Source organism: Calonectris borealis, chromosome 6, assembly GCF_964195595.1.
Source record: "Calonectris borealis chromosome 6, bCalBor7.hap1.2, whole genome shotgun sequence".
In the NCBI taxonomy this organism is placed as follows: Eukaryota; Metazoa; Chordata; class Aves; order Procellariiformes; family Procellariidae; genus Calonectris; species Calonectris borealis.
The window spans coordinates 44179199-44190712 of record NC_134317.1 but is presented as its reverse complement, the minus strand read 5'-3'; the positions used below and the strand labels follow the sequence as shown (position 1 = coordinate 44190712).

The following is an 11514-nucleotide window of genomic DNA, read 5'->3' as shown; positions in this document are numbered from 1 at the left end:
TGCCCCGCCCGCCGAGGAGAGGCGGCGGCGGCCGCCATGAATGCCGGGGGTCCCTTCCGCGGGCCGCCCGCCTTCCCGCCACCGCTGCGCTTCGGGCAGGCTGCCGTCTTCGGGCAGGGCGGCGCCGCCGCCGGCCTCCCCTTCGCCCCCGGGCCCGCCGCCGCCTTCGGGCCGCCCTACGGGCTAGGCCAGGCGCCGGCCTTCGCTGCGGCGGGTACCAGTAGCAGCTCCCCGGCGGGCAACGCGGGGTTCAGCTTCAAGCCCCCCACCAACCTGGGCAGCTTCTCGGGGCCGGGCGAGGCGCCGGGCGGCGGCGGCGGGGCCTTCGCGGCTCCCGAGTTCCGCTTCAAGGCGCCCGAGAGCGCCGCCGCCTTCAAGCCGCTGGCGGGGGGCGAGGCGGAGAAGGGCCCGGCCGCCCCCGCCGCCTTCACCTTCTCGCCGCCTTTCGGCTTCGCGCCCGAGGCGGGCCCGGAGGCGGCGGCGGCAGCGGGGGGACCTTTCTCTTTCTCGCGTCCCGTCGCCGCCCTGGGCCGCCCGGAGGAGAAGGGCCCGCGGCCGCTCTTCGAGGAGCCGGGGGAGCCGGCGCCTAAGGGCCTGAAGCGGAAGGAGGAGCGGGAGCGCTCGCCGCGGCGAGCGGCGGCGGGCGGGCGGGCGGCGGTGGCGCCGCCGGAGAAGCGGGCGGTGCTGCTCAGCCGCCCCCGCGGTGGCGTGCTCTTCGGCCGCATGCTGGAGGAGATGCTGCGCAGCCAGGGCCGCGGGCACCGCGACCGCGGGGACGCCACCGAGGCCGAGCGGGGACCCGCCGAGGAGCCGTCGCCGGCCGAGGCCCGGGAGTCCCCCCGGGAAGGTAGGCTGGGACGGGGGGGGGAGCCCCGGTACACCCCGCTGGCGGGTGTCACCCCGCTTTCTGAGGTGGCTGCCTCCCTCTCTTCACAGATGCCACCCCCGCAACCCCCGCCCGCCGGGCTCGGGGCAGCGAGAGCACGGAGGGGCTGGGGGGCCTGTCGCCCGGCGAGCTGACAGCCATCCAGTGCAAGAACGTCCCCGATTACCTCAACGACAGGACGGTGCTGGAGAAGCACTTTGGCCAGTTCGTAAAAGTTCGACGGATCATGACCAGGCGCAATAAAAAAATGGCCGTTCTCCACTTTTTTGATCATGTGAGTATCGGAAGCCGTGGGCAGGCTTAAATCTGAGTGCTTGGGATGGGTCCAGCTCTGGTGGGAGCTGCACCCCTGTTTGGTAACGCGGTACGTTTTTCACCTGGGGGAAAGCTTTGTACTGTGAGCACTGTATTAGAGACAGGGATAGAAGTGTACTGAGCTGCAACTAAAACGTGGTAGCTGCCAGAGCTCTGCCTGGCTTTAGCTGTCCTTTTAGCATCCAGCACAAGCACCAAACGGATCTTCCCTGTTCGTTGTCTCACGTCAACCAGACCTGGATTATGTATGCTGCTGCATTCTTGCTCAGGCTTGCCAGCACCAAGGATGAGGTGAGCTCGTGCAATCTCTGCAGAGTGATCTGCTTGCTGGAAATACTGCCGTTACGTCAACGCTGAGTTGTGTTGAGGAGCCAGTTCAGAGACTGCGTGGTCGGTTCCTGTTCTGTGCTTAAAAACACACCTTTGGTCTCAAGTGCTCTAAGCTTGTGGTAGCTCTTGGAAAAGCAGCAATTTTTGTGGAAACCAGTCCTGCTGGTTGTATGTAGGTCTTAAGTGAGAGATTAAAGTGCAGTAGTTGGAAATCAGTAAATGTTTCTTTAGCAAAAACTGCACTGCATGCTTTGGTGTTGTGATGCTAATAGGTTTTCACGCTCTGCTTTTGTTTTCTTTCAGGCCTCTGCAGCTCTTGCCAGAAAAAAAGCGAAAGAGTTGCACAAAGACATAGTAACATTTTGGCAAAAGAAGAAAACAAGTAAGTCTGTGTTTCCAGGTATGATTACTGGGCGATACATAAATGGTGTGACATCTGCTCTGTTCTTGTTTCCTGCTGTGCTGAGATGAATACAAAGATGATCTCCACAGTAGGAATGTTACAATTCCAGAAGTATGATGGTTCTTTTTGACTGTTGCTAATCAGACTGTTTGGTGTGCAAAGCTTCTGGGAGCACTGAAGATTATTCTTCACAGAAGCATAAAAATAGTTGTTCTATATTTTATGTGACATCCCGGCTAGCTCTGTCTGTGGCAAAGGCTAATGGTGAATAGCCAGAGGAGGGGAAAAAGAACAAGGTAAATCATGTAATTACTTCCAGGATAATTTCTTGGCCTTTAACAGCCTATGGCTCAGGAACCCTGGGAGCCAGACGGGGTGTCTTAGCCCTTGGAGAATTTTTCTCTTGTGAAGTTACCCAGTTGCTTTTGTAAGCCGTGTAAACTTCGAGCATCCGCAGTACTGTCCTCTGGTATTGAGGAAGTTTTAAGTGATCGACTGCAAATCACAGTTGGAAATTGCACCGTTTCTTTCTTAAATTCCTGTTTTCTAAAACATTTTGCTTGATCTGAGCCAAAATGCTGTTTCAGCCATATGAAAGAGCTGAAGACACTTGAAATGACAGTGTAGTTTTACAGGAGAATTTAGAAACCATTCATGCAGCCACACAAGAGGAATATGGTGATATTTGTGCTCCTATCTAAAAGTTGGATGTTCTTTGGGGGTGTAAGAAACGCAGTTTCAAATGCCTTACTGCCTGCTTCAGAGCATGGGCTGGGATGTGGGCTTCCAGCTTTCAGGTAAAGTGTCCTGAGAACTGAGTTAAGGAGTACCCTGGAGTGAGTGTCTGTGTTGCTGAGGTTGCTGTTCTGCGTATCAACAATTACATACTGCTTGAACCAAAAAGAGAGAACAGTGTGTGTGGTTGACCTCCAGAGAACTGAGCTTAGAAATGGGAAACCTGGATTCCAGACCCTGCTTGGGATTAGGGCAAGAGATGTGAGCGTTGGCTGTTCACACCCTAGGCGAATACTTGAATTATCAAGTGTTTCCCTTTCTTTAGCTTTATGAATGCTGCGTGTGTACCTCTGAGATCCTAGCCTGGGGATACACTTCAGCTGTCAGCAAATGAATGGTTCACCACAGCTTTGACCAACCACAAACTTGCCTTCCAGAAAATGAACAGCTGCAGAGTTGTCTTCCTGTGAATTAACATCTTGAAGCAGCAGCTATAGGGGTGCCTGTTCACCTTTGTCATTTTATTACGGTGTTAAGTCTATGTAAACATGGATAGCAGTATTCTAAAATAGCTAATCTGAGAGAATTTAAGAAATCCAAGTGGTTGAAAATTTGTTCTCGGGAGAAGAAATTCTCCCTTCCTGCAAGGTGTAGATGTAACTCTTGAGAAGGCATGCCAACCTCAGTCTAAGCTTGGGTATGTGAAATAATTAAAATGCTTCAGCAGGAGCACTGGGAATAGGTGAAATGGATTTCATATCCTGTAGAGAGTTATGACTTCTGGATTATATCCCAAACCTGAGAGAACTTAAATTCGGATGATGATCAGACTTCATTTACTGACAATTTGCTGAACAATTATATATCACTGCTAAGTGATATTTTATTGAAAATTACTACTTCTTTATAGAACAGTGAAGCTGACTAGCAATTGGTAGACTTACTCGGCACAGCTTCTAGTGCAAGTTGTCCTGGAAGTTTTGCATACATGTACAAAACTGTGACTCTTAGTTTTATTTTCTAATAGGTTTTTTTTTAAACAAACTGCTCACCACCACCCCCATGGGGAAAAAAGAGTTGTTGTTTAAACTATTTGGCAGGTACCTGGCTTCATGTTTATATGTCACTTCAGGTCCAGCAAAAAGAGAATTTTCATCCAAGGAGAAGAAAGCAGGTGAAGATGAAGGAAGGCAAAGCAGCGAAGAACAAAACTATCAGCATTCCCCTCTTCGAAAACCTTTAATAAGATCCTCTGCCAGCGGTGTCATGCCTGGTAAAAGGTACATCTGCTCCACTGGGAATCCATCTGGCAGGAAGCAGGGTGCATGGGGAAAAATGATGATCAGTGTGTGCCAAATAGTCACATTCTTATTGGGGATTGTGCTTCTCTTGTCTTTTCTGGCTTGTCTGAATTACAAGATCACAGATCTCACGCTTTGTTAGAAAGTTAGGTCGTGCAGAGAGAAAATTAGAAAGGCAAAAGCCCAGCTAGGATGCAATCTGGCCTGGGTAAAAAACTGTCGTAAGAGATAACAAAAAATGTTTTTACAAATATATTGACGACAAAAAGAGAGCCAAGGAGAATCTTCATCTTTTATTGGATGCGGGGGGGAACATTGCCATTGAGGATGAGGAAAAGGCTGAGGTACTTAATGCCCTCTTTGCCTCAATCTTTAATAGTCAGACCAGTTATCCTCAGAGTATTCAGCCCCCTGAGCTGGAAGACAGGGACGGAGAGCAGAATAAACCCCCTGTAATCCAAGAGGAAGAAGTTAACGACCTGCTATGCCATCTGGACTCTCACAAGTCTATGGGGCCGGATGGGATCCACCCGAGGGTGGAGGGAGGGTACTGAGGGAGCTGGCAGAGGAGCTTGCCAAGCCACTCTCCATCATTTATCAGCAGTCCTGGTTAACTGGGGAGGTCCCGGATGACTGGAGGCTTGCCAATGTGATGCCTGTCTACAAGAAGGGCTGGAAGGAGGATCCGGGGAACTACAGGCCTGTCAGTCTGACCTTTGTGCCAGGGAAGATTATGGAGTGGTTCATCTTGAGGGCACTCACGAGCCATGTGCAGGACAACGAGGGGATCAGGCCCAGCCAGCACGGGTTCATAGAAGGCAGGTTCTGCTTGACCAACCTGATCTCCTTCTATGACCAGGTGACCCGCCTAGTGGATGAGGGACAGGCTGTGGATGTGGTCTGCCTGGACTTCAGTAAAGCCTTTGACACTGTCTCCCACAGCATTCTCCTAGAGAAGCTGGCGGCTCACGGCTTAGACAGGTGCACTCTTCACTGGGTAAAAAACTGGCTGGACGGCCGAGCCCAGAGAGTTGTGGTGAACAGAGTGAAATCCAGTTGGCAGCCGGTCACGAGCGGTGTTCCCCAGGGCTCAGTACTGGGGCCGGTCCTGTTCAATATCTTTATCAGTGATCTGGATGAGGGGATCGAGTGCTCCCTCAGTAAGTTTGCAGATGACACCGAGTTGGGCGGGAGTGTTGATCTGCTGGAGGGTAGGAAGGCTCTGCAGAGGGACCTGGCCAGGCTGGATCGATGGGCCGAGGCCAACTGTATGAGGTTTAACAAGGCCAAGTGCCGGGTCCTGCACTTCGGCCACAACAACCCCAGGCAACGCTACAGGCTTGGGGAAGAGTGGCTGGAAAGCTGCCCAGAGGAAAAGGACCTGGGGGTGCAGGTTGACAGCCGGCTGAACATGAGCCGGCAGTGTGCCCAGGTGGACAAGAAGGCCAATGGCATCCTGGCCTGTATCAGAAATAGTGTGGCCAGCAGGAGTAGGGAGGTGATCGTGCCCCTGTACTCAGCACTGGTGAGGCTGCACCTCAAATACTGTGTTCAGTTTTGGGCCCCTCACTACAGAAGGACATGGAGTTGCTGGAGCGTGTCCAGAGAAGAGCAACGAAGCTGGTGAAGGGTCTGGAGCACAAGTCTTATGAGGAGCAGCTGAGGGAACTGGGACTGTTTAGTCTGGAGAAGAGGAGGTTGAGGGGAGACCTTATCGTGCTCTACAACTACCTGAAAGGAGGTTGCAGTGAGGTGGATGTTGGTCTCTTCTCCCAAGTAACAAGCGATAGGACGAGAGGAATGGCCTCAAGTTGCGCCAAGGGAGGTTTAGATTGGACGTTAGGAGAAATTTCTTTACTGAAAGAGTGGTCAAGCCTTGGAACAGGCTGCCCAGGTTGAGTCACCATCCCTGGAAGTATTTAAAAAACGTGTAGATGTGGTGCTTAGGGACATGGTTTAGTGGGCATGGTGGTGTTGGGTTGATGGTTGGACTTGATAATCTTAGAGGTCTTTTCCAACCTTAATGATTCTATGATTCTATGAAAGATACTTCTGACTGCTTATTATTAAGGTCTTTTAATTTGGTCTGCGTATTTCTTTTGAATATTTTGTTCATAACAACATGAGTAACAACACCTGCAATAGTGAGGCATAAGGGAATTGAATGAAACAGTGCAGAGCCAAACTAGGACCAAGCAGTAATGACACTGTTCTGTGGTCATGATTAAATGAGCTTCTGAAGCGAGTAGTTTCATTTGTAGGCAATTACAGTTCTGTGGAAAGAGAATCCCCTTTTCAGAGTAGCTGGTGAGTTTGGATTGTCGTCTTATCTCACTTCAAGTGAATGGTCTTTGTACAGGAAGCCTCCTGTTTTCGTGTCAGTTGCTGAAGTGGCAAGGTTGTCATCTTTCTATGGTACCTTAATGGTGTGTCTAGTTTGACAAAAGTCATTTGGTATGTGTAGTCATATAATTATAAAACTATTAATATGTTATGAAGGAATGAATGTTCCTTGATTTTAAAAAGTATGTTTGTATCTGGGCCCTGTAAAATCTTTTAATAATCTCTGTTGCTATAAAAAGCATTTGTTTTTTTTCACACCAAACAGCAGGCTAGTCCCTGGCTTAAAATGCAAACTGCTGTGCCATAGTGATGCAAAAATACTGCAACAGCCACCTGGTTCTGTCCACTCTAAGACAGATTCAGTAATACCATTTCTGTTGTACAAAGGTTGAGGCTTTCACCACAATCAAGAATGCTTGGCAGTGTTGTCAAGGCAGTGCTGAGGATTTAAACGGATTAACTGCCTGCTAGTGTTAGCTCATAACAACCTTAGTACGTCGATACGTACTTCGTTTATTTGATATATCGCCTTGTGAACAGAATATTCTTCTAAACAGAGATGTTGATGTCCTAAAGAACAGTGAACTGATTAAGGCCGGGGCATGCATTAGTGTATTATTGATAAAAAATCTTCCATTTTTTAGTTCTCCAGCAAAGAAGCCTGGTCTTCGAAAGGCGCTGCAGTTTGAAGCAGATCTGTTTGATGCTAGTTCTGAAGGGCAGAGCTCAGAGGCCTTGGGAGCTTCATTGTCATCTCTTGGTAACCTGGTAGGATTAGTGGCCGAGACATCTGAAGAAAGATACCGTCTTTTGGACCAAAGGGACAAAATCATGCGACAAGGTAATTACACAAGTTAATGAATGTAACATATATTTCTCTGCTGGAAAGAAGTGTTTGGTGTCTGTAGTAAAGCTGTTGTGATATTATGGAAATGGCTTTAAAGAATGGCTTTAACATGGAGCATTCTGTAAAATACACTTCTATTGTGTATATATATACATTAATTTCTTGTACAACACACAAAAATCTGTTTTATTTATTGCACATGCGTATTTCTTGTGGAAAGTGAATAGCAGACTGTTCATCTTCTGTGAAGGAGACCATGTAGGGACATTTACATCCCTGCAGGCTCTTTGAAGAAAGCTACCCAAAGCCTAACTGTGTTTCTCTAAATTCAAGCTACTACACAGCTGGTAATTATTTCAAGAAACGGCCTTTTGTTTCACAGTGCTGGGTTGTAAACCCTTCCATCCTGTTCTTGCCACTTCAAAGCTGACACTACTTTTAATTTAAGATCTAATTTTTAATATTGACAAACAGATCTCTCATCCACTTGATGTGGAATTGTGAAATTGCCGGTGCTTAGTTAAGAACAAAACATTGGGTATCTTTTAGAAGCTTCAGTCTTTTCAGCAAATCTCTTTAATATCCAGGTGGGAAGGTAGGAGAAACTTGCCCAAAGGAGTGGTGCAACCCTGGGACAGGCCCCAGAGTGGGGGAACCCCATCCTTGTGCATTTCTGACCACGTCAAGGTGTGGGTACAACCTTGCTCTGAGTTGAGGTAGGATGGGAATCTCTAGAGACCTTTTCCCACCAGCTTTTTTTGTGAACTGTTGCCCTAGCAATATACTTCTTGACATCCATCCATTGACCAATGTACAGACTCCAGCTGAGGCATGTGGCATGCTTAGGGCTGTGTTGGCACATCAGGGTAATAGCTTGTCATGAAAACAAAACCGAGAGATGCTTAGTGTTTGTTCAATTTTTTTTTTTTTTAGCTCGAATAAAAAGGACCGATCTTGGCAAAGCAAAAACTGTTGTTGGCACTTGCCCAGACATGTGTCCTGAAAAGGAGCGCTACATGAGGGAGACGAGAAACCAGCTCAGTATCTTTGAATTGTTTCTAGGATCTGACAAGGTATGAGCCCTCTGTATGGAGGGGTTTGTTGTTCCCAGGACATCTGTTTGCTTGCTGCTTATCTAAAGCTGTCAGTGTTGTTTAGTTGATTACAGGGTTAATTCTGGCGGAAAAATTCCGGAGGCCATTTCATTAATGTCTTTCAATTCCCCGTTGTAAAACAGGAAGACTAGAGAATTGCTTTTTCACTCTAAGTCATGTCTTTTATTTAGCTACAGACAGGCTTTTAGAACTATAGTTCTAAAACTGTAGGGCAACAGTATACATTGTCTTGAAGATTATGAGTTTGAGACTAAGTCAACACTTAGGATCCTGTCATAAAAGAAAATAAAATATATTTGCTATCGTAGCAGAATGGACGTGGGCTGTTAGTGTGAACAGTGGAGAAAGTCCTGTAATAGTCTGCTCCTTACTGAAGAAAAGGCATGGATAGGATGAAATCCTCTATATTCCTGAAAAGGTGAACATACTCCTTGGACTCTGATTCTTTTCTCCACATCTTGCAGGTAGATCATGCGGCAGCAATCAAGGAATATAGCAGGTCTTCAGCAGATCAGGAGGAACCTTTGCCCCATGAATTGAGACCCTCTGAGGTGTTGAGCATGACCATGGACTATTTAGTGACAAACATTATGGATCAAGGAGAAGGAAACTACCGAGAATGGTATGACTTTGTCTGGAACAGAACTCGTGGAATAAGAAAGGTGAGCACTGGTGAATGGAGGTGTTTGCTGATAGAAAGCAAAAGACCACATAATGCTGTAAAAAGTGAAGCGAAAAGCAATAGCAATGCAAATGTTTTGATTTGCAAAGTGACTCAAAGCACAGTTGAAATGAGTTTTCCAAAGGTAGTGCCAGATGACTATGCTCTTCACTTGTAGTTTAAAAATACATGCAATGCTTTCTTTATCATTCTGGTTAGGATATAACCCAGCAACATCTCTGCAACCCACTGATGGTGTCTCTGATTGAGAAGTGCACTCGCTTTCACATCCATTGTGCTCACCACTTGTGTGAAGAGCCCATGTCCTCCTTTGATGCCAAAATCAACAATGAGAACATGACTAAATGCCTGCAGAGCTTGAAGGAGATGTATCAGGACCTGGCTAACAAGGGGATTTACTGCAAGAGTGAAGCAGAGTTCAGAGGTTATAATGTCTTGCTGAATCTCAACAAGGGTGATATTCTCAGGTGGGAACAACAGATATCACTTGTTTTCTCTCTTTGCCTCTAGGAAGAATTGAGAATAGGATTAAGTCCAGACAAATTGTAATGGAAGTGAAGATCTTAGTTGCAAAATTTTTTTGCCAAAGTAATGTACTGTAGTAATGTTCTGTTTGAATTTTTCAATAGGTCATTTCAAAAAGTGTGTTTTTTAGAAAACAATAAAAAAGCTTTGTTTTATCCCCTTGAATAACTCACTAGAGCTTCTGCAGGTAGTAAAAAAAACAACCAACAAAATTAAATCTTCACTATTCTCAATCAAGGAAAATTTTTTTCTCTTCCCAGAGTGGTATCCAAGCTTTACTGTTTTATCTTCAGTAGGACCAAGCAAAAACCTTTTTGTGGGCAGAGCCATGCTTTGCTTTTCTGGTCAATCTCTTAACTATCTTCCTCCCTAGATGTTAGTGATGTACCTAAATAATAACATGCTGATTATGCAAGCATCGTTAGAAGATTAATGAGCAGTAAATAATGCTGCAAATTTAATTTGTAGCCATTTGTTTTGGGCAGGAGTTGCATGTCTTGCTCAAAGCTCCTAATTTTAATTCCATTTTGTTACAGGTTGCTATTGAATTGTGATTGTTAATATTGAAGCAAAAGGTTTGTCTCTGTCTTTTGTCTCCACAGAGAAGTACAGCAGTTCCATCCAGAGGTTAGAAACTCTCCTGAAGTTAGATTTGCAGTTCAAGCTTTTGCTGCATTAAACAGCAACAACTTTGTGAGGTTTTTCAAGTTAGTGCAAGCAGCTTCCTATCTGAATGCCTGTCTCTTACATTATTATTTCAACCAGGTGAGAAAAAGGCAGATGGATATTTTTTAAAGTGTTAATCAGTAAAACAGTCTGGGACTTTTGGGAGGAAATCTTCTTAGCAGAAAGCTTGGTAAATATTTAGCCTTAAAAATAATCTTATTCTTGCTTCTTTTAAAAAAGCATTTAAAAATTTTTCAGAGTTTTCTGCCGTGATATAAAAGGCAAATACTAAAATGCTCTTCTCAGCATTTTTGTCCCATAACTGTGTCAAATACATATTATTTCCCCTGAAAATAATTGGGAAGCAGAGAAGCAGGCCTGAGACTCTTGCAAAGGAAATACAACCTGCACTTTCAGAAGCCCTTGCAAGCCTTTTCTTCTGCACAGGAATCGCAAAGGGATATGCTCAAAATGAGCAGCATCGAAGAGGAGCAGAAACTAGAAAGCAAGTGCATAGAATTTAAAAAGGAAGTTAAATCTGAATAGTTGTTTGTGTGGATATTTGATGACAAAGTACTGATTTCTTTTAAACATGATTTTCATGTTTATAGGACACTTTATAGTGCATTTTGGGGTCTTTCACTTAGTAGTTATGTGGCTCTTCCTTTTATCTTCCCCCAGATTCGTAAAGATGCTCTCAAATCTCTCAATATTGCCTATACTGTGAGCACCCAAAGATGTACAGTGTTTCCCTTGGATCTCCTGGTCCGCATGCTACTGTTCAAAGATTGTGAGGAAGCAACCGATTTTATAAGTTATTATGGCCTGAGTGTATCTGATGGGTAAGTGTAAGGAGAAGGGCGTATGTGCCTTAAGACGCCTAGTGGGGTTAGGCCGATGTTAGATGAAGCATTAATGTGGATGAACTGCTCCTGCAGTTTGCAATCAGAAAAAGAAAAGAACATGTGAAGGGTGGGGGCTGGGCTCTGTAAGCAAAGCACTAGGGTAGTGATGGGTGCAAATTTTAATAATCTGCCCTATTTTTATTGCTGTACTTATGAAAAGTTCTTTAATTTTACATCTTTCCCTGAAGAAATGGGGTTTGTATCCCTGTAACTATTGTGACTTCCCACAATAGCTTTTTTTTTTTCACTTGCACATCTTTTTTTACTTGGTTTGATAAGGTGACAAGGGATTTCAAGGACACAAAATTCCTTCAGCCTTCTGGAAGTTGGTGAAAAACGAGAGAAACATTTCCCCCAAAGGACAGACTGTATATTGAGCTCTGTCTCCATTGGACTCCAGGGACTCCCTAGAAAGAGACATTGTGGATAACCCAGTAGAAAAAAATTTGGTTTAGGTTCTT

At 45.8% G+C, this 11514-nt stretch overlaps 1 protein-coding gene across 4 annotated transcripts in view; it reads left to right on the top strand.

Moving 5' to 3' along the window:
* The first annotated feature begins 4 nt into the window (after positions 1-4).
* Positions 5-11514, top strand: part of MCM3AP (minichromosome maintenance complex component 3 associated protein) — a 29233-nt gene continuing 17723 nt past the window's right edge. For all 4 annotated transcript variants that reach the window (XR_012674177.1, XM_075153836.1, XM_075153837.1 and 1 more), the window contains exons 1-10: positions 5-847; positions 937-1160; positions 1835-1913; positions 3802-3949; positions 6958-7154; positions 8094-8233; positions 8740-8937; positions 9156-9424; positions 10085-10247; positions 10830-10990. Coding sequence is in view for 3 of the 4 variants with exons in the window: in XM_075153836.1 (XP_075009937.1) it covers positions 37-847; positions 937-1160; positions 1835-1913; positions 3802-3949; positions 6958-7154; positions 8094-8233; positions 8740-8937; positions 9156-9424; positions 10085-10247; positions 10830-10990 (2390 nt within the window). In the remaining variant the exon portion in view is untranslated. The remainder of the gene's footprint in view (positions 848-936; positions 1161-1834; positions 1914-3801; positions 3950-6957; positions 7155-8093; positions 8234-8739; positions 8938-9155; positions 9425-10084; positions 10248-10829; positions 10991-11514) is intronic.